Source organism: Diceros bicornis, chromosome 10, assembly GCF_020826845.1.
Source record: "Diceros bicornis minor isolate mBicDic1 chromosome 10, mDicBic1.mat.cur, whole genome shotgun sequence".
NCBI lineage: Eukaryota > Metazoa > Chordata > Mammalia > Perissodactyla > Rhinocerotidae > Diceros > Diceros bicornis.
Window position 1 is genome coordinate 80,544,917 of NC_080749.1, and position 20,690 is coordinate 80,565,606.

General features: G+C 35.3%; 1 protein-coding gene across 9 annotated transcripts in view; it reads left to right on the top strand.

The window, feature by feature from the left end:
- Nucleotides 1-20,690, top strand: part of CARF (calcium responsive transcription factor) — a 58,749-nt gene that overhangs the window by 21,760 nt on the left and 16,299 nt on the right. For 7 of the 9 annotated variants that reach the window (XR_009221448.1, XR_009221447.1, XR_009221449.1 and 4 more), the window contains 8 exons: nucleotides 2,294-2,483; nucleotides 6,625-6,745; nucleotides 8,965-9,108; nucleotides 10,881-11,114; nucleotides 13,545-13,707; nucleotides 14,678-14,741; nucleotides 18,192-18,322; nucleotides 18,967-19,336. Coding sequence is in view for 1 of the 9 variants with exons in the window: in XM_058549637.1 (XP_058405620.1) it covers nucleotides 2,294-2,483; nucleotides 6,625-6,745; nucleotides 8,965-9,108; nucleotides 10,881-11,114; nucleotides 13,545-13,707; nucleotides 14,678-14,741; nucleotides 18,192-18,322; nucleotides 18,967-19,336 (1,417 nt within the window). In the remaining 8 variants the exon portion in view is untranslated. Of the gene's footprint in view, nucleotides 1-2,293; nucleotides 2,484-6,607; nucleotides 6,746-8,964; nucleotides 9,109-10,880; nucleotides 11,115-13,544; nucleotides 13,708-14,677; nucleotides 14,742-18,191; nucleotides 18,323-18,966; nucleotides 19,337-20,690 lie in introns of those variants that run through there. The other 2 variants (XR_009221451.1, XR_009221450.1) reach the window with 2 other exon arrangements.

Genomic DNA, 20,690 nt, shown 5'->3' on the forward strand with positions numbered 1-20,690 from the left:
ATAATCCTTACCTAGGTTCACTCAATTGATTATAACTACAATTCATCCCAAAATGTCCACTTTTGAGTACAACTAATATAAGCTGTATCTGTAATATTTTGTTCATGTTTATGCTAAATCTGATCTCATCTATTTTTTTATTTGTTAGAGATTGTAAGCTCTGTTAAAGCAGAGATCATACAAATCCCTTCACACTTCACTATCATTTCTTCTCTTAGAAACTCTTTTTCCCTTGTCTTCCATGAAACTTCACTAGTATGTTTCTCTACTTTATATCTTTTAACCATTCTTTCTCTCTTTTTTTTTTTTATAATTTTATTTATTTATTTTTCCCCCAAAGCGCCACTAGATAGTTGTATGTCATAGTTGCACATCCTTCTAGTTGCTGTATGTGGGACGCGGCCTCAGCATGGCCAGAGAAGCGGTGCGTCGGAGCGCACCTGGGATCCGAACCCGGGCTGCCGGCAGCGGAGCGCGTGCGCTTAACCGCTAAGCCACGGGGCCGGCCCTAACCATTCTTTCTCTTTCTCTGCTTGCTGTAATTGTGCCCTTGGTCTTGTCCCAGATCTCGAGGTACTTGAAGGTTACTTGGATTTCACCTCACATTCACCATATCCAAAACAGAATATATCCTAAACACAAGTAGCTCTCCTTCCTAAATTCTTTGTCTGTTTAATGACAAATACCATTTTCTTAGACACCCAGGCACAAAGTTCTAATTTCTTCCTTTCTCATATTCAGGGAGTCGCCTGATTCTTTCAGTTTTTCCTTTAAAGTATCTCTTTTTTGGGGGGCGGGGGCTCCTCTTCCACAGACTTTTGTTGTCTTGAACTTGGTTATAGTAACAGCCTTCCCTCTAATCTCTTTGGCTCTGCCATTTCTGGTCCTTACTGTTTAGTTTTCTAAAACTACTTGTCTTTAAACATTGCTTTCCTTGTCTTTTCTCATTGCCCTCTAAGTTCAGTGTTATTTTTCCATGTCATTTAGCTACTGTAGCTAGCTTTCAAGGTCTTCCATGACCTGGTATCACCGTATCTTGTCCTTATTCCCTGCTTTTCTCCAACTCAGTTTTCATTCCTGTTAGCCTAGTCTTTTTACTTCCTACATACACTTCAGGATCTTCCTTTATCTCTGCCTTCACTCGTTTTTGTCTCCATTTCCTAATATATTATTTTTTCTTCTACTTACCTTTTTAACTCTTCTTCAAATTCCAGTGCAAGTCCCACATATCTTTTCTGTAAATAATCTAATGATTATTTTAGCTTTTACCTACAGGACATGGAGTCAATTCTAAGTCTGTATGCATTTCAGTATAAGAGATCACAGTTAACAGATTGTCTCTTTTGGTATAGAAAAAGCTTTTCTTCTAGTTTAGGGATACACACATGGTTGTGGGTAGATAATATCAGTTTATTCACATGATTTACTCATACCTTGCCTTGTTTCAAAAGGAATTTAAGACAGCTTACAAAAATACATAAAATATATTAGCAAGGTGGAAATTAAAAGTGGAGCTAAAGGATAAGAAAAATAAGAATGGAACCATAAAATGAAAGTAAGAAACATGTATCTTAATGAACTATATGTAAGTGTATATACTCGTCTCATGTATAATCTAAGCATCTACATTTCAAAAGAGGAAACCTAGTTAGTTACTAAATTCTGTGTCCATTAGATAAAAGTAATTATGCTAATTTCCACAAGATGAAAGAAAACCATTAACTATTTTTGGTACTAAGGCTAGACAGGAATTTCTTTCAGAGAAGGATCTCATAAAAAGAATCTTGACATAATGAGAAAATTCTTTCACATCATTTTTATAGGAGATACCATCACAATTTTCATAGGTTTTCAAAGAGACTCATAGCATCATAGCAAAATCAATGTCAGTAGAAGAGGTCCCACAGGAAACCAGTACTTTGTGGCTAGTTTTATGCTGATCTGGTTGGATCCAGGGGTAGAATTTTAAATGTATGGAAGAATGGTTACATGATATGATGTTCAAGCTATCCTCCCTAAATACTGTTTCTCTCAAACAGGATTTTGATAAAGATAGTGTGGGAGTGAGTTTGGCATGGTATTCTCCAACAAATACCTGGACAATACCTATTTGATGATGCTGGTTGAATTCAGATCAGACTCACTGGTTGTAATCCACTATCGATCTGAGAGAAGAAATGACATTCTCTTTTGAAAGCTGATGAGTCTTTCATCTTGGACAACCACTTCGTTAAATTTTTTGTACAATGAAACGTATTTGCTAATTTTGTTATTTAATTTCTACTACGTGCAGAAAATTGGAGATTCATACCGTGGCTACTGTGTAAGTGAGACTGAATTAGAAAGTGTCCTAACATTTCACAAGCAGCAAACACAGAGTGTTTGGGGGACCCGCCAATCTCCGAGCCCAGCCAAGCCAGCTACACGCTTGATGTGGAAATCCCAATATGTCCCATATGATGGAATCCCATTTGTGAATGCAGGTACTGTTTAAAAGAATTATTTTAAAAGGTTCAGCACCAGCCATGATCCATTGTGAAAGTGTGGTTTCCTAAGGTGATGCATTTTCATTTTGGTAGATGACTACTGAATGTTAACTGATGAAAATGCATATTAAATTTAAAAAAAACTTAAATATAACAATTATTTTATGTTGTAAAATTGCATTTTAATGTTAGTGTAAATAAATGCTTTCTTTAGATATTATACTAATAAATAGAAAATAAAAATAGTGAAATTCTAGGTAGACCTATTTAATAAAAATTAAACAATAGAGCCATTTTATTAATTTAAATTGTGTGTCTTTTGAGTTTTTTTCATCTAATCCAGATATTCTCTCCTTCTTTCTTGATTTATCTTGTGAGACAAATTTGTGTCCATTTTATATAGCTTATATCTCTGGAGTTGCTATATAGAATTTATATATAATCAGGAGTTATTATATAGAATTCTAATATTAGGGTTCTCAAGCATCAGGTGTGTTACGTACAGTATTCTCAAACACTGGGCTAGCATTTACTAAAGCAGTAGAATTTCAAGCTATTCCCAGAGATTCACCCTAGGACTAGTTATACCCCAAAGAACCTAAAAATAAGTGATTTATTTCAGGACTATGGGGGTGCTGATTCAGCGGGAAGAGGCGCAGCCTCATCCTGGACCTCTGAGGGTAAAGAGAAATACTTAGAGGAAGATTAAATAAATGTAATCCCTTCTGCCCAGGTTTCATCAGTATTCTATAAAAGAAATGCAATGTTCTTCCCCTCCCTAGTTCTAATCCCCTTCTTAACTCTCCACAGGCAGCCACTATAAATTTGGTGTGTATCTTTCTAGTCTATATTTTTATACTTTACCATACATATTTGTGTTTATAATAATATATTTTATTGTTTTGAATATTTAAAAATATACGTAAATAGTAAACTGTAGACATTGTTATGTAAATTTTTGTCACCCTTTTTTTTCTTTTGAGGAAGATCAGCCCTGAGCTAACATCTGATGCCAATCCTCCTCTTTTTGCTGAGGAAGACTGGCCCTGGGCTAACATCCGTGCCCATCTTCCTCCAGTTTATATGGGATGCCGCCGCAGCATTGCTTGGTAAGCAGCACGTCGGTGTGCACCAGGGATCCGAACCTGCGAACCCCAGGCCGCAGAAGCAGAGCGCAAGCACTTAACCGCTTGCGCCACCAGGCCAGCCCAACCCTTATTTTTTGAAATCTTTCCGTATTGATACTTATAGATCCTAGTTAATTCAATTTAACTATTATATAACATTCCAGCATATGACCAAACCACAGTTATTTTTCTATGAACGATCATTTAGGTTGTTTCCAACTTTTCAATATTACAAAGAATGCTGTAGTCAAACCTCTACAATATATGTTTTCTGTTGAAAAGATGTAATTAATTAGTTTTTCTGGAGTGTATGCGTTAAAGTGGAATTGCTGAGTTGTGAAGTATGCCCATTTCATCTTTACAAGATTATTTCAAATTGCTCTCTAAAGTAGTTGTACAGGTCCAAAAATCTGTTCTCTGAAATTTTTTTAGCCAGATGTATTCCAGAATTCTGAATTTTTGGAATGTAATATGGTAATATTATAAAATACTACCAGCAAGTATTCTATAGACAATATCACAATACCTTATGGATAGTCACTTTAAGAGGAATAAGTCAATACTGTAAATAACCTCATATATAAAATAAATAAGGACTATAAATAGCCTCAGCTTTTGTATCCAAATGAGTTCCAAAAAATTTTGTTTTCTGAGCTTTTTAGATTTCAGAATCGTACATGAAAGATTGATGACCTATACTAATTTTTACTCCTTTCAGTAATGTATGAAAATTTCCCTTTCTCGTGTTCACTCTGTGACTTAGCATTGTAAGACTTTTAGAAATCTTTATATTATGGAAATTTTCATATGTATATCAAAATAGAGGTAATAATATATGAAATCCCCTGACTCCATGTACCCATCATCCAGTTTCAATGACTGTCAGCATATGGTCAGTCTTGTATGTATACATGTGTACACCTACCCACTTCCTCATTCCCCACCCTAGATGATTTTACAGCAAATTCCAGATATCATATCATTACATCTATAATTACTAAAGTATATAGTGTATACTAAAGTATATATCTCTAAAAGTTAAGTACTCTTTATATACATTTATATATATAAAGAATGAGAATCTCATTATCACACTTTAAAAGAATTAACAGTAATTTCTTAATGTCTTAAAATGTCCAGTGTTCATATTTCTCCACTTATCTCATAATTCTTTTTCCATAGGTCTATTCAAATTCACATCCAAACAAAGTTCATGGATTACATTTGGTTAAAATATCTCTTAAATTTCTTTTCATCTAAAAATTTCTCTCCTCTTTTCCCCCAGGTAGTTTGTCCTGTAGAGTTTGCCATATTCTGGATTTTGCGGATTCCATCTCTGTGGTGTAGTTTAACATGTTCTTTTATCTCCTGTATTTCCTGTAAACTGTTAGATCTAGAGGCTTGATTAAATGAAGATTTAATCTTCATTAAAGTATTTTGCAAGAATACTTCATAGGTGTGCTGTGTACTTCTTATAGCTACCTATGTGTAACACCTTTTTATGATATTAAGATTGATCAGTGGATTTGGTTGTTTTAGAGTATTTTCAATTTTTTTAATTTTTGCCAATCTGAAGAGTGTGAGATAGTATTTTGCTGTTGTTTTAATTTGCATTTCCCTGTTTACTAGTTATTTTCTTTTTACCTTTTTTTATGGTGTCTTTTAAATAAAAGTTTTAAATTTTTTTTTTTTTTTTTTTTTTTTTTTTTGTGAGGAGATCAGCCCTGAGCTAACATCCGCCAATTCTCCTCTTTTTTTTGCTGAGGAAGACGGCCCTGGGCTAACATCTGTGCCTATCTTCCTCCACTTTATATGGGACGCCGCCACAGCATGGCTTACCAAGCAGTGCGTCGGTGCGCGCCCGGGATCCGAACCAGCGAACCCCGGGCCGCCGCAGCGGAGCGCGCGCACTTAACCGCTTGCGCCACCGGGCCGGCCCCTAAAAGTTTTAAATTTTAACACCAGCTTTATTAACATTTTTATTTATGATTGGTGTTTTTGGCTTTATATTTAAAAAGTTTGCTATACCCTACATAGAGTAGGATTTTCAACTTAAAATCTTAAACTGTATAGTTTTCACATCTACTTATTTGTAGTATCTGTTGCTATGTAACAAATTACCCTAAACTTGGTGGCTGAAGACAACAAACATTTATCATCTCACAGTTTCTGTGGGTCAAGAATCCAAGAGCAGCTTAGCAAGGTGGTTCTGCCTCAGGTTCTCTCACAAGACTGCAATTAAGGTGTTGGCTGGAGCTGCAGTCATCTCACGGCTTGACAGGGGGAGGATCTGCTTCCAAGCTCATTCATGTGCTGTTGGCAGGCCTTATTCCTTGCCACGTGGGCCTCTCCACAGAGCTGCCTCACCACATGACAGCTGATTTCGCCCAGAAAGAGCAATCCAAGCAAGAGCGAGAGAGTACCTAAGATGGAAGTCATAGTCTTTTATAACCTAATATCAAAAATAGCGTCCTGTCACTTCTGCCATATTCATTAGAAGTAAGTTAATAAGTCCAGCCCATGTTCAAGGGGAGGGAATTACACAAGGACATGAGTACTAGGAGGCAGGGATCATGGGGGGCCCTCTCAGAGGCTGGTTATCACATTATTCTAACAGCCCAAATAGAAATAAGGAAATAAATAATTATAAAAGGAAATAAAATTTTAAATGCCTTAATATTTATTAACACGTTTAACATTTGCTAATATCTACTTATAAAGTGGTAAATTGTATCATTAAAATTGTATGTATGTAAATATCAATTGACATTCAGTAAATGTGATATTTGCCAATTTCCTTACCATAATGTGGTACATTTGGTAAATATTACAATAAACCTTTAAATTTATGTGTTTGTACATCTTAGTAAGACTTACTAATGTTTTCTTTCCTTAAAGTTGTGTAATTGAAAGTATAGATTTTGACATTTCCACCACCAAGTTGTTTTTAATCTAGTATTCAGAACAGATGGATACTTGAATTAATATCAATAGTTGGTTTTGGCCCACAGGGAGTAGAGCCGTAGTAATGGAATGTCAGTATGGGCCAAGGAGAAAAGGTTTCCAGTTAAAAAAAATCAGTGAGCAGGAAAGCAGGTCTTGTCAGCTCTACAAAGCCACTTGTCCAGCCCGGTAAGCTTTATTTTCTTTTATTTCTTTTTTATTAAATACTTATTTTTGAATAGCTAATATGAACATTTTTATTAAGTTTAAATAGCACCAAAAAGTAAACAGTGAAATCTAAGTTTCCTCTTACCCCTGCTCCCTATGTCCCTCTTTAAGGGAGCAAGTCTAGTATATTAGTTTCTTGAGTAACCTTCCAAAGGTATTCTGTGTATATGCATATATATATGTCCTCCTTATTCTCATAAATGTTGAAGGTCTCAGTACAACTTACTAATAGTTTCTTTCCTTAAAGTTAGGTGGTGGTGTACCTTCTTTCCTGCTATGAATTCACGTTGATTTATTTCCATTCTGAATGCCTATTGTGGTTATTAACTGCACAGCTATTATGCTTCATACTAGAGTGAATGTAATGACATATACTACTTTACATTTTGTTTTTTTTCCTTCCCAATATCTCTCAAAGCTGGCTCCATATCTGTACATAAAAGCACTGGTTCCTTCTTTGTATTTATTAATTTTAAAAATTGACGTATAATTGACATATAACATAGTATTTTCATGGTTCCATCTTTTTAATAGCGATATAATATTCCATTTATAGACGAATTATCATTTACTTAATTAGTCCTCTAATGATGGACATGTAGGCTCTGAAAAGTATTCTTTGTTATTATGTACAAAGCTGTAGTTAATAACATTGTACCTATTTGTACACTTGTGCAAGTATATCAGTAGGATAAATTGCTTGAAATGAAATTGCTAGGGCAAAGGTTATATTCTTTTTAAATGTTGACAGGTATTGCAAAGTTGATTTTTAGAGATACCTTACCAATTATATTTATACCAGCAATGTATGAGACAAACATAGTAAGTTTTAGGTAGAATAGGACTGCAGAGTAGTCATTGCTCTGAATCAGAATGAAAAATGTGAACCAATAAAAAATTTTTATAATGTCCTTTAATAATATTTTTTCAGACATTGAAACTGTTTTAAATTATCAGATAAAATAAAATTTAAAAAGATAACATGTAAAGGTTGGATTTAATTGATCTTTGAAACGTTTTATTTTAGCGTTGTATCTCATATCACAAATCTCAGCATTCTTAAGAAGCTTTTAGAGCCAGTTCAGAAGGCTTTTCATGTTTAATTTAATAATGTTAACGTTAGGCAATATTTAAACCTGACCATGAAACAAAACTCTCAATTGCTTTTTAAATATGATAAATCTAAAACTTTAGGTATAAGTTGAGAGAAAATCTCTCTATGTGAAGAAATAACTTTGTTATCTATCATTCTACAAGTACTTTTGAATATCTGCTCTGTGCCCAGCAACTTCCTTGGGTGCCATGCGAAGGAGGGAGAATAAAAGAGGTATAAGATTTTACTTAATCACAGGTAACTTAAAATGTTGTTGGAGTAGATCAAGAAACAAAAAACTATTAGAGAACATAATAGTATAGTATGCAGTGTCAAATGTGTGGATTAGCTGACTATTTCAGAGAGGGAATATATCCATGCAAACTCATTAACAGGAAAGAAAGTACAACTTAACCTGGATGCTGAAGTTTAGATTGAATTTGAGTAGGTAGAGAATTAGAAGGAAAATATTGTACGCTAGGAGACCTATATAAATAAAGATATCGTGTGATTTGTATATTTGGTATCAGAGGAGGAAGGAACATATTAAGACGATAAACTTCACAGGAAATGCAATTTTATACTTGAAGTAAATGAAAGTAAGATTAGGTAAATAAGCTAGAATCATATGGAATGCCTTGAATGCTGCCAAGATATTTGTACCTGATTAAAGAGCAGAGAGGTTCTTCACCAGAGAAGTACAAATATGAAGAATGATGGTGGTATTGATGTATCAAGTGGATTTAGGTAATGAAAGACTGGAGGCCCAGAGACTCGGAAGGAGGCTATTAAAATAATCCAGGCGTGAGGTTTATGGCTTCCAGGAGAATAGAGAAGAGGCAGAATCCAGAAAAAAAATGTTAATATCCATAAATATTTAGATATTTTTACTAAAGTCATGATTATTGTTAATTTGCTAATTATGCACTGAGAATGTGGCATATCTTTCACATAACCCTCTGAATGCTTTATAGATTATTTGAGTTTTCTCTAAACTTTAATGCTTAAAGTAAACTTCTGGTTGATATGTTAGATTTTCTTGAGATTATAATATAGTGAAACAAATTCTTCTTTTTCTTGTAAAAAGGATTTACATTAAAAAGGTACAGAAGTTTCCTGAATATGGAGTTCCTACAGACCCCAAAATTGATAGGAAAATAATCCGAATGGAGCAGGAAAAAGCCTTTAACATGCTAAAGAAGAACTTGGTAGATGCTGGTGGTGTTCTTAGGTATGACATTTATATAGTTCTTTTATTTTACAAATTAGCTCCATTTGCAAGAATTCTTTCTATAAAAGAAATTATAATTATGTTTTCCAGTTATTTCATTAAGAAATGCTTTTTAGGGCCGGCCCCGTGGCTTAGCGGTTAAGTTCGCGCGCTCCGCTGCTGGCGGCCAGGGTTCGGACCCCAGGCGCACACCGACCCACCGCTTCTCTGGCCATGCTGAGGTCGCATCCCACATACAGCAACTAGAAGGATGTGCAGCTATGACATACAACTATCTACTGGGGCTTTGGGGGAAAATAAATAAATAAATTATTAAAAAAAAAAAGAAATGCTTTTTATAAGGCAGATGTCTCATCAGTAGTTTTCTAAGTATTAAAATGACTTGCCACTGTGTAAACCATTAAGTATTAAAATGACTTGCCACTGTGTAAACCATTGAGTTTATTAGCCAAATGTTGTGGATAATTTTGACCAAAGAATTCTATATACCATATGGAAGTGTTTTCCCAAAACAACAAATACATATTTAGCAACACATTTCATTATATATTGTGTACTTTGTTTCAGACACTTATTAGGAGCCAAACTTGCCTGTATATTTTTTAACTCATCCTTCATTACTTGTGGCAGCCAGAAATGAATTCTAAGTTCTACATAAAATTCTGTTTTATATCTTTTATGCTTCAGGTTTTAAATAAGAAAAAAAATTAGCTTTCTTTCTTACTTTCCTTTGTGTCAGTCCATGTGAAGAATTTGCAATTCTATAATGGATTTAAGTATATGGAATCTAGTTTTTGTGTGATCTTTAAAAAATCTTTCAGATATAGGAAAAATGAATAGAGTCAATAATTAGATCCTTCATTTGGAGAACATCGTGTATAATTTTTGACTAGGCTCCAAGTCATGCAATATCAGTCAGTGCAAGCATTTTGTACAAAAATATCAATTAAAACAGTATCCTGGGGCTGGCCTGGGGGCATAGTGGTTAAGTTCGTGTGCTCCGATTCAGTGGCCCAGGGTTCATGGGTTTGGATCCCAGGTGCAGACCTACATACCGCTTATCAAGCCATGCTGTGGTGGCGTCCCATATACAAAGTAAAGGAAGATTGGCACTGATGTTAGCTCAGGGCCAATCTTCTTCACCAAAAAAACCCACAAAAAAACAGTATCCTACCAGATCAGTTCATTTTCCTAGCATCTGTTTTTTGTACTGCACTGCTGTACGAGAGACCTGTATTCACCTTTGAGTTGGTTCCCTGAGCTCCTGTCAGAGAAGATCCTCCCACATAGCTCAGTCTTGATTGCCTCTGAATTATATCCACTCTTTGGTTGAAGGATTACAGGTGCAACACAGAAGTTGTAATCTGGGTACAAAATGGTAGAAGAATGGGAAAATGCAACTCAAAGGTGATGACTTAAAGTCTCATTACTTTGAGGTAAAATTTACTTAATATGAAATTTAAAATACAATTTTCATATATAGTTAAATCCCACACCCTCTTTAACTTTAGGGCATAGTAAAAGTCTGTAAAGGTTTATAAAGATTTTTATTTAATTGAGTATAAAGCCAATCTTGGAAGAGTTAAGCAGAGGATGTTTTAAATTTTATTTAATTTATTATTTTCAAAAGTTTTATTTATGTTAATCTAATATGATAATCATATATAATTTTTTCTTAAAAGATTATTCCTTATCTTGATGAGTATTAACATAATTAACTATGATTCTTGCCTTTGTCTAGTAATATAATTTTAAATATTTTCTCTTGTCAGGTGGTATGTACAGTTACCTACCCAGCAAGCTCATCAGTATCATGAATTAGAGACTCCTTGCCTCCCTTTGTCACCTTCCCCTTTTCCTGTGTCTTCTCTTGAAGAAGAGGAAACTGCAATTAGAGATGAGAATTGTACATTACCCTCACGTCTACATCCTCAAGTAGCACATAAGATTCAAGAGTTAGTATCACAGGGAATAGAACAAGTGTATGCAGTAAGGAAACAGCTAAGGTACAGTAGAAACGAATTGTTTTTACATTTTTCATTTTTGTTTGTTGGTTTAAATAATACTCTTAATATTATAGACATTTTGCAAGATATATGCTATCAGAGTAGATGAGGAGTATAGTTTATTAACTTATTAAAATAATCTTGTTTATGAACTGATCATTTTCCAGCAGATGCTTGGCAAGCCATGAGTAATGATTCGAGTTACTCATCTGAGACATTCCATATTCAGATTTGGCAAATTGGATTATTTCTAAATGATATATGAATTGAATTATATAATAAAAACCCAGAAAAAAAACCTTTTTAGAATCAGAGATTTTAAAACCTAGGCCAAGATACTTATTTTAAGCTATTTGAAATGCAATTAAATTTTATTACAATGAAAGAATATGGATAATTCTTTGTCTAATGAAATTTTATGTGTAGCACTCTGGTCCAATTTTATTGATACTCAGGATATAATAATAATTATTATCATGTGGCATTTACTATGTGTGTGCTAGATATTGTGCTAAGCACTTTATATGCACAATCTCATTTATTCTTATGACTCTGTAAAGTCAGTGTATTTATCTCCATTCTGCAGATGAGAAAATGGAAACTCAGAGTGGTTAAGTAACTGGCTTAAGAAGTAGAGGCAAAACTGAAATCTAGGTCTAACTCTACAGCTCGTGCTCTTCATCATGGTTTCTGGTACTAAACTGACCTTGTTCCTACTAGTTATTATGTAGTCTGATCTGAACAACACTCCTTCCTTCCTTCTTTCTTTTTTGAGGAAGATTGGGCCTGCGCTAACATCTGTTGCCAATCTTCCTTTTTTTTTTCACCCAAAGCCCCAGTACATAGTTGTGTATCATAATTGTAGAGTTGTAGCTCTTCTTATGGGATGCTGCCTCAGCATGGCTTGACGAGTGGTGTGTAGGTCCACGCCCAGGATCTGAACTGGCAAAGCCGGGGCTGCCAAAGTGGAACTCGAGAACTTAACCACTACACTGCCGGGCCAGCCCCTCCTAGGATTATTTTTATTTTTTATTTTTTTGGTTAATTTTTTGTGAGGAAGATCAGCCCTGAGCTAACATCCATGCTAATCCTCCTCTTTTTGCTGAGGAAGACCGGCTCTGAGCTAACATCTATTGCCAATCCTCCTCCTTTTTTTTTTTCCCCCAAAGCCCCAGTAGATAGTTGTATGTCATAGTTGCACATCCTTCTAATTGCTGTATGTGGGACGCGGCCTCAGCATGGCCGGAGAAGCGGTGTGTCGGTGCGCTCCCGGGATCCAAACCCAGGCCACCAGCAGCGGAGCGCGAGCACTTAACCGCTGAGCCACGGGGCTGACCCACCTCGGATTATTTATTTATTTTTTTTGTGAGGAGATCAGCCCTGAGCTAACATCCGCCAATCCTCCTCCTTTTTTGCTGAGGAAGACGGCCCTGAGCTAACATCGGTGCCTATCTTCCTCCACTTTATATGGGACGCCGCCACAGCATGGCTTACCAAGCAGTGCGTCGGTGCGCGCCCGGGATCTGAACCAGCGAACCCCGGGCCGCCGCAGCGGAGCGCGCCTCGGATTATTTTTTAATTAATAAATGGCTTTTCTACTTAGCAGCTTTCTTCGACATTTTATATTTATTTCCATTGGGGCAGTTTTAGAACAGAGCCAAAGTTTGGTAAAGCCATCCACTATTTACTAAACATGAATCTTAAGAACAGAGGTATAATACAGCTCTGCAGTATGGTCTACCTAATGTAATGCACAAAGCATATATATATTGAACTATATCATTTCTTCTGTGTATTCTTTTTTATATGATTATATGGCAATGCTGCCCTCTGTGTCTATGTTCTCTTTTGTCTACGTGTAAAATTCAAGCAGATCATATTTCATATGATGTTAATTGGCACCTTTTGGAAGCAATATAACGTGATGTCCATGCAAATAACCAGGGTGTAGGCCCAAGCTCTCTTCCTTACTAGGTAGGTGTATAATTTTGGGCGAATTATTTAACTTCTGCAGCCCTCAGTTCCCTCATCTGTTAAGTGGGAATGATAATTGTACTAACCTCCCAGGATTATAGTAAGGGTTAAAGGAGACGCTTGATGTGAAGTGTTCAGTCCAGGGCCTGATGTAATAAGCATTCAAAAACATACTTATATTGAAAATAGTGATTCCTTTAAATTCATAAAAATGTCAAAGCCCACTCTAAGATATACAGGTGCTTAACCAATGAAAATATTACATTTCTTTAATCTACATGAATTCTATGATCTAATGTATGGAAAAAATTAAAAGTAGAAAAATATCAATTTCTTATAAAGCTGTAAACCATGCTTTACAGAAATTTATGATAAAAGAGAACTTTTTTCTCTCCTTTGATCTAAAGTATATTGCTAGATTGTTTGTGTTTTTATTCTATTTTATATTCTCCCCAGAAAATTTGTGGAAAGGGAACTGTTCAAACCTGATGAAGTACCTGAAAGACATAATTTATCCTTTTTTCCAACTGTAAATGATATAAAAAATCACATCCATGAGGTGCAGAAATCCTTGAGAAATGGAGATAATGTATGTAATTCAGAGATTATTCCAGCAACGGTATGATTACAACTGTATTTCCTTGTTTTATTACAGAATCTTTCTTAGCTTATATTACTATATGGCCTAATAGGTATGGTTGCTATTAGGGCCTATAAAAAAACTGTGATATAAGAAAAAATAGTAGTATCTTTTTCTTAAAACGTAAACACTATGAATTCTCAGATGATTTGACTAAAATTTTTTTTATTACTCTCACAAGAAGAAAAATCAGTGAATTTCCAACTCTGACTGTAATAACAATAGTAATCTTCATTTAAAAATCAACATATTTTATCTCTGTAAAAAGTATATCTTATTCATTTAACAGACATTGAGTACATACTATGCATATCTCCCCCTCTTTTTTAAATAGATGGGCAAGTTTAAGTAGAATAGTTCAGACTTGAATACACAACTAGATGTTGGTTCCATATGCCATCTCTGTGTATCAATTTTACCTTATACTGTGATACTGTCGTTTCCCCCTGAATGTTGGTCGTTTCTATGAAATTTTGCCTACTCTGAAGAGATTAATAAAATTACCCAGAAACTACTGATTTTGATACAGGCAGTGATTACAGCATTAAAATCTCACTAGCAATATTCTTTGCTCTCCAGATTTTTACTATCCAAATTCAGTAACTGAATAAATTCAGATTTTTTTAAGCTAGAGCTACTATTCTTTGCTATCCAAAACTCTTAATTATTCACTATCCAAAATTCAGAAACTGAAACAGATTTGGTTAACAATGGTCCTTGCCATGGACACTTATTATCCAAATTTTTGCTATCTGAACTTGGGAAACTAATGTATTTGGATGGTAAAGTATATAGTGCTTGAAAATATGAACAAGTGAAGAGAGTGTTACAGAATAAAGCACAATTATGCTATGACTGAATAAAATATGACAGTTATATTGATGTTTTAAAATATTTTTTCAATATAAATGCTTTATTATTTTTACTGAAATAAATGTTCCCCTTTCAGCTTCAATGGACTACAGACAGCGGGAATATTCTCAGAGAAACTGTGACAGTTACATTTGCAGAAGGTAGGTTATCTTGAATACCTTTAAAATATAAAATCAAACAGTGTTAAAGCTGGCAGATGTTTAAGATATTATCTCATCTAATCAAATTTTTTAGATAAGGAAACCATGGCCCAAAGAGGCAAGAGCAACTATGTTAGGATTTATCAAAATAAGTCCAGCTATTTAAATTTCCTGCTATTGTCGGCTTTTATGTTTCTTTATGATTGAAATTTTGAGTCTGATTACTAGCACAGTTTACTGTAAAGCTAGGCTAATTCCAATAGTAATAACTCTAAGATACCTTGATCAGGAAACTATTGTCCATTTTGTATGGTTTGCTTTTTCTCATACATTCTTACTCCTATGTTCTCTCAATATTCCAAGTTTATTTCAACCCTTTTGATTTCTATTCTAGAAGTATCTTTTCTCCTCTTCTGCATGGCAAACTCCTCTCATTACTCAAATAACAATCTCAATCTCTGACTTTAAGTGCTCTCTTTATTTCCCCCTACATAATGTTAGATATTCACTCTTTTGTATTTACCTCTGCATTTAACATGGTATCCTTTTGTTTACTCATCATGATTTGAGCTCCTCAGGGGCAAGGATTGTATTAATATACCTAGTTCCTAGCATAATGCCTGCTAAAAAGTTAACACCTAAATAAATGCTTTAGAATAAATTAGTGAATAACTATACACAATACAATTATTTCTTTATTCTTCAGCTTATTAACCTTTAAGACTCACTTTCCCTACAGAATAACTTTCAAATTATTTAGCATTATTCATTTGTTCTGCACATATTTTACTCACTATGATGAATGCTGGGTATAAAAAGGACAAGTAAGTTTCCTGCTTCATTGAATTTAAAGCTTAGCAAGAGAAAAAAGACACTAGACAAATATATTCTAATTAATTACTATTATGAAAAGTGCCATGAGAGAGTTGTACAAAATTGCATGGGAATAGTGATAGAGACATATAATTTAGTCCAGGGAGTAGGGAAGGGACTCTTGAGAAAGTGACTTTTAAACTAAGAACTGAAGAATTAATAGGAATTTTCCAGTCAAGGGAAAAGCATGTTCAAAGGCTAAGCAAGAAAGAGTTTGTCTTGGTCAAGGAACTTAAGAAAGCTATTGTGGTTTTAAGCATAGACAATGCTTGGAGATAAAACTGGATAAGCAAAATAGGTTTAGGAGATCCTTTCAGCTTTCCAAATGAAAGGTGATAGTGGTTTAGACTATAGTTGGTGGCAATTATACTAGAATTGGACAGATTTAAAAGTTATTTAAAAAGTAGAATTCAAAGGCTCTGGTTATTGATTGAATAACCAAGAGTGGGAGGTAAAAGAGTGGGAACGATCTAGGATGACTCCTGAGTTTCTTCCGTGAGCAACTGACTAATAGTGGCATTTACCCAGCTCAGCAGCACTGGCGTAAGAATGGGGTGTTGGTGGTGGCAGGGGAGAGAAAAGAAAGATCATGAGATCAGGTTTGGAAAGCTTGAGTAACAGAGCCATTTCAGCGGAGTGGATTGGGAGGAAGCCATATTGTGGTTGAAGAGTGAATGGAAGATGAATGAAGAAGTAGAGAAGAAGTAGAGACAACGTGGACCACTTTTTCAAGAAGTTTGCTATGAAGGGAGTGTGGTTGAGGGGTTCAGGGAAGGTATTTTAATACAGGAGAGACCTGAAGAGATAGAGGAAGATGAAGGAACTTGATAGCTTTGGTGGTGGGAAGTTGAAGAAATTTCTATCTGATAGCTTTTCTTTTCTCTTTAAGTAAGAGTGCTAAGAATGGGAAAAGATCTCGGAAGGGTGGCCAAGATTTGAGGAAAATGGAGATTAGATATCATCCCTAATATAGAGTAAGAGAAACATTGTAAGGTGGTCAGGTACAAAGGAAGGTCCTGTTGAGGTTGATATCATGAATTGGTAAAAACAGTAGCAGCGAGTTTCTTCTCCAGCATCATTCAGCTTCACATGTATAGGCGCTGGAAGCCATTTTCATCCAGAATTAGGATTTTACCAGGGGGAGTATGGCCAAAGGACAGAGAGACAAGGGACTTTAGGGTATTTGCAAGAGAGTGACTGAAATTATAAACCCAGGACTATAAGCTGGATGGGGAGAGAATTTTATTAAGGAAGAGGTTGATGGATCTGAAGAAAACTGAGGAATCAGTTGACTGGAGGTTCACATGAGGTTGAAGAACAATTGTAGTGGAGTACCTGAGCAAATCCCTGGAAGAGAAAGGCCGTGATCAGAGAATGGGATGTTGGATTAAAAGATTTTAGGTGTAGAATAGCCCAGAGTATGACCATAGTAGTGGGCAACTGCAGCAGATGAAGTAGAAAGACAATTAGAAATGAAGAAGCCAAGAAATGTAAGAGTGCTGTTTAATCCTCTCAGCAGTCCTTTGAGGAAGATTCTCTTATTCTGATTTTACAGATGAGAAAACTGAAGTTTAGAAACCGAGTTATATAGTATGTTGAAGGTTACAGAGAAAAGCCAGCACTTAAATCCATCCTTGCCTGATACCAGGGCCATTGTTAAAAATTACTCAGTTATGGTATGGAAGCAATAAATAGTTGTTGATAATTGGTTTTTGATTGACTTAAAGAGATGAATATATTTGGGTTAACATAAGAATTACATGAGAATGGGGCCAGCCCCGTGGCTTAGCGGTTAAGTGCGCGCGCTCCGCTGCTGGCGGCCCGGGTTCAGATCCCGGGCGCGCACCGACGCACTGCTTCCCCGGCCATACTGAGGCTGCGTCCCACATACAACAACTAGAAGGATGTGCAACTATGACATACAACTATCTACTGGGGCTTTGGGGGGAAAAAATAAAAATAAATAAAATCTTTAAAAAAAAAAAAAAAGAATTACATGAGAAGAACTCAAATTCACTAAAGACAATTACTTTAAAAATTGAGATATTAAGAAGAGAGATTTTTACTCTTATTTATTCCAAAATGAGTTACTGAAAGAAATTAGTAGCGTTATTATTGAGACCCACTTTATGCCAGGCATTGTCCTAGGCACTACAACTACCAAAGATGAATTAAGTTTAGTCTTGGTGATTGAGAGGCTCAATAGGTTTCCCACATCTAGAGAAGTTTAGGTGTAGTCCAGCATCATAATATGGGAAATGGACTAGATTAGAGTTACAGATACAAAATCTTTCAAGGAAAAGAGTACAATCTCCTATATCCCACCCCATATATACTGAATTAAAACTAGTGGAGGTTAAACTTAGGAATTTATATATTAAGTCCTCTAAATGATTCTGATGATCTGCCAGATTGTGGAATTAGTGGACTAGATAGATAACTTCTTAAAAAGTCCTTGCCAAACCTTTGACCTTATTTCCTATTCCAATTCTGATAATAAGGGTTGTAATAAAGTGTAATATTCTAGAAGCCATAACAATTATTTTATTTTAATAGTTTATTTTCTATATAATTTAGGAAATTCACCAGGAGAATCAGTTACCACCAAAGTGGAAACAAATCAGATAAGGAGTTCTTTGTCTCCAGAGCCAGCCCATTTGCTCTCCTCACTTTCCTCATTTCAGCCAAAAATATTTACACAACTACAGGTAGGTATCTAGTGAAATAGCCAAACAACCTTCTCTTTCTTCTTCAATCTCGTCTCTTCTTCTTCTATAGAGTTTACAGAATTATTATAGAATTATAATAATGATCAAAGATGTTTTCATTATTAATTTCTTGAATTTTTTTGTGTCTTGATTTAAGATGATTTTTTTTTTGTTTGGTGAGGAAGATTAGCCCTGAGCTGACGTCTGTTGCCAATCCTCCTTTTTTTGCTGAGGAAGATTGGCCCTGGGCTAACATCCATGCCCATCTGCCTCTACTTTATATGTGGGACGCCTGCTACAGCGTGGCTTGATGAGCAGTGTGTAGGTCCACACCCGGGATCTGAACCTGCAAATCCTGGGCTGCCGAAGCGGAGCATGCAAACTTAACCACTGCACCACCAGGCTGCCCCCAAGATGATAATTTTGAGAATATGTTTTGAAAAAGTTTCAGCTGACTATGCATGCAATAAAATTTAGTTGTATTTTCCTTTGGCTCTTGTTTCTGTCCTCACTTAATATTTGTTAGTAACTGTACTCTTATATTTTATTGAGTCAATTTTCTGTCAAAAGAATACTATATCCTAGGAAGACAGTCATACATAGTAACTTAAAACATTTTGATATAACTCTTTTCGGTTTAAAAGGGTTTGCATTTGCAACCAAGATTTACCTCTCCTGATGGATCACCGGCTCTGATATCAGTAAATAACCACCCCTCCTCCAGTCCATCAAGACTTCTGGATTCAATAGGAAGTGCTGTAATGAATAATAATTCTCTACTGCTTGGTCAAAGTCATAGCCTTCAAACAGATTCATGCCTAACCCAAAACAATAGTATTGCCTCTACTGTGGGTAACCTTCCAGGACCAGATCGAAATCTGGTTGCAATGGATCAGCTGGTGGAAGTTGGAGATGTTGAGGATACAGAGAATCTGCAAGGAAGTGTTCATCGGATTCTGTTGGAAGATGTGCAGACCATTCCAATACAGATTATAGACAGCCACCCAGCTCTCAGTAAGTTAAAATCAACTTATGATTTTATTTTTTTAAACTTTATGGACTATCATCACTATTAAACTACAGAAAAAAACTAGAATTTCTACTCATTGGGTGTATAATATATAAGTAAATCAAGTAAAACTATGAGAAAAAGGGAAAAAATTTTATTAGCATGAGTTTAATAACTTTAAACTTTTAAATTTATTTTCTTCTTATCAAAATTATTCATTCCCTAATTACCGAGTTTTACATGGAAAATCTGTGATGATGTGAAATCAAAAAGGTCATGTTAGAATACGTGAAAAAAATAAGAGATATTGAAAAAGGCAAACTATTTTAGTATAAAGGTTATTATGGAAAAATTGATACACACGCACACAAAGGAAAATGGAATGAAGTGGGCAGATATAAAGATTAAAGGGAAGATTTTGAGTCATAGACTTAAATGTTGGAAGGTAACTAGTAAGACTTGAGGACTGCAGTTTAATCCAAGACCTTGTTACCTTCACTTTGTAACAAACCAGTCAACATAGTAGTAAACTCTGTTAATTCCTACTTGACCTAGCTATGTCACTTCTTTTTACACAAATCGTTCTGGATTAGGACCTTTTGTGGAAAAAAGATTAGCAGTTTGCTTTGAAGAGCAAAAATCTTATAGAAATTATCCTTAGAACATATAAAGTATTTTCTCTTCATTCTTAGTCGTTATTCTTCTGGATAAGGAAAACCATGAGATAGTTCCTTCCAGAAAAGAATCATTGTCTTTTAAATTTATTGGAAGCATTACTTTTAAGAAAATTCATCCAGAGGGCTGTGGCCGTTGTCAATATTGAGGGAATTAAATAGGAGGGAGGGAAACGGAATATATATGAATTAATCCTCACAAGAACTCTATGAAATAGTTGGTGGTGTCCCCATTCCACAAATGGGGAAACTAAGGCTCAGGGAGGTTAAGTAATTGCCTAAAAATCACATCCAGTAAGTGACAGAGCAATATTTAAACCCAGATCTGTCTGGCTCCAAAGCTTCTTTCCATTCTAATGTGGTTCCTCCCTCTGTGTCATGCCAAGGTATTTCTGGGAGCTCTAAATCAGAATGCGTTAAAGGAGATCCTCTTTGGATCCGAACTTGGATGATTTATCAAGTTAGATCATAATCTAAGGGACTACTTCACCTGAATATGAATTCTCAGGGTTGGTCAAATCCATCCTACTGGTTTTCTCTGTGGCTTGGGTTAAACTCCACCACATCCATATATGACAAACATTAGGTGTGTTCAACACACTTCTCTGAGCAATATGGTTCCCTATAGCAACTGAAACACTGATATTCCTGAGAAAGAGAGAGAAAGATTTGATCTTAGACATTC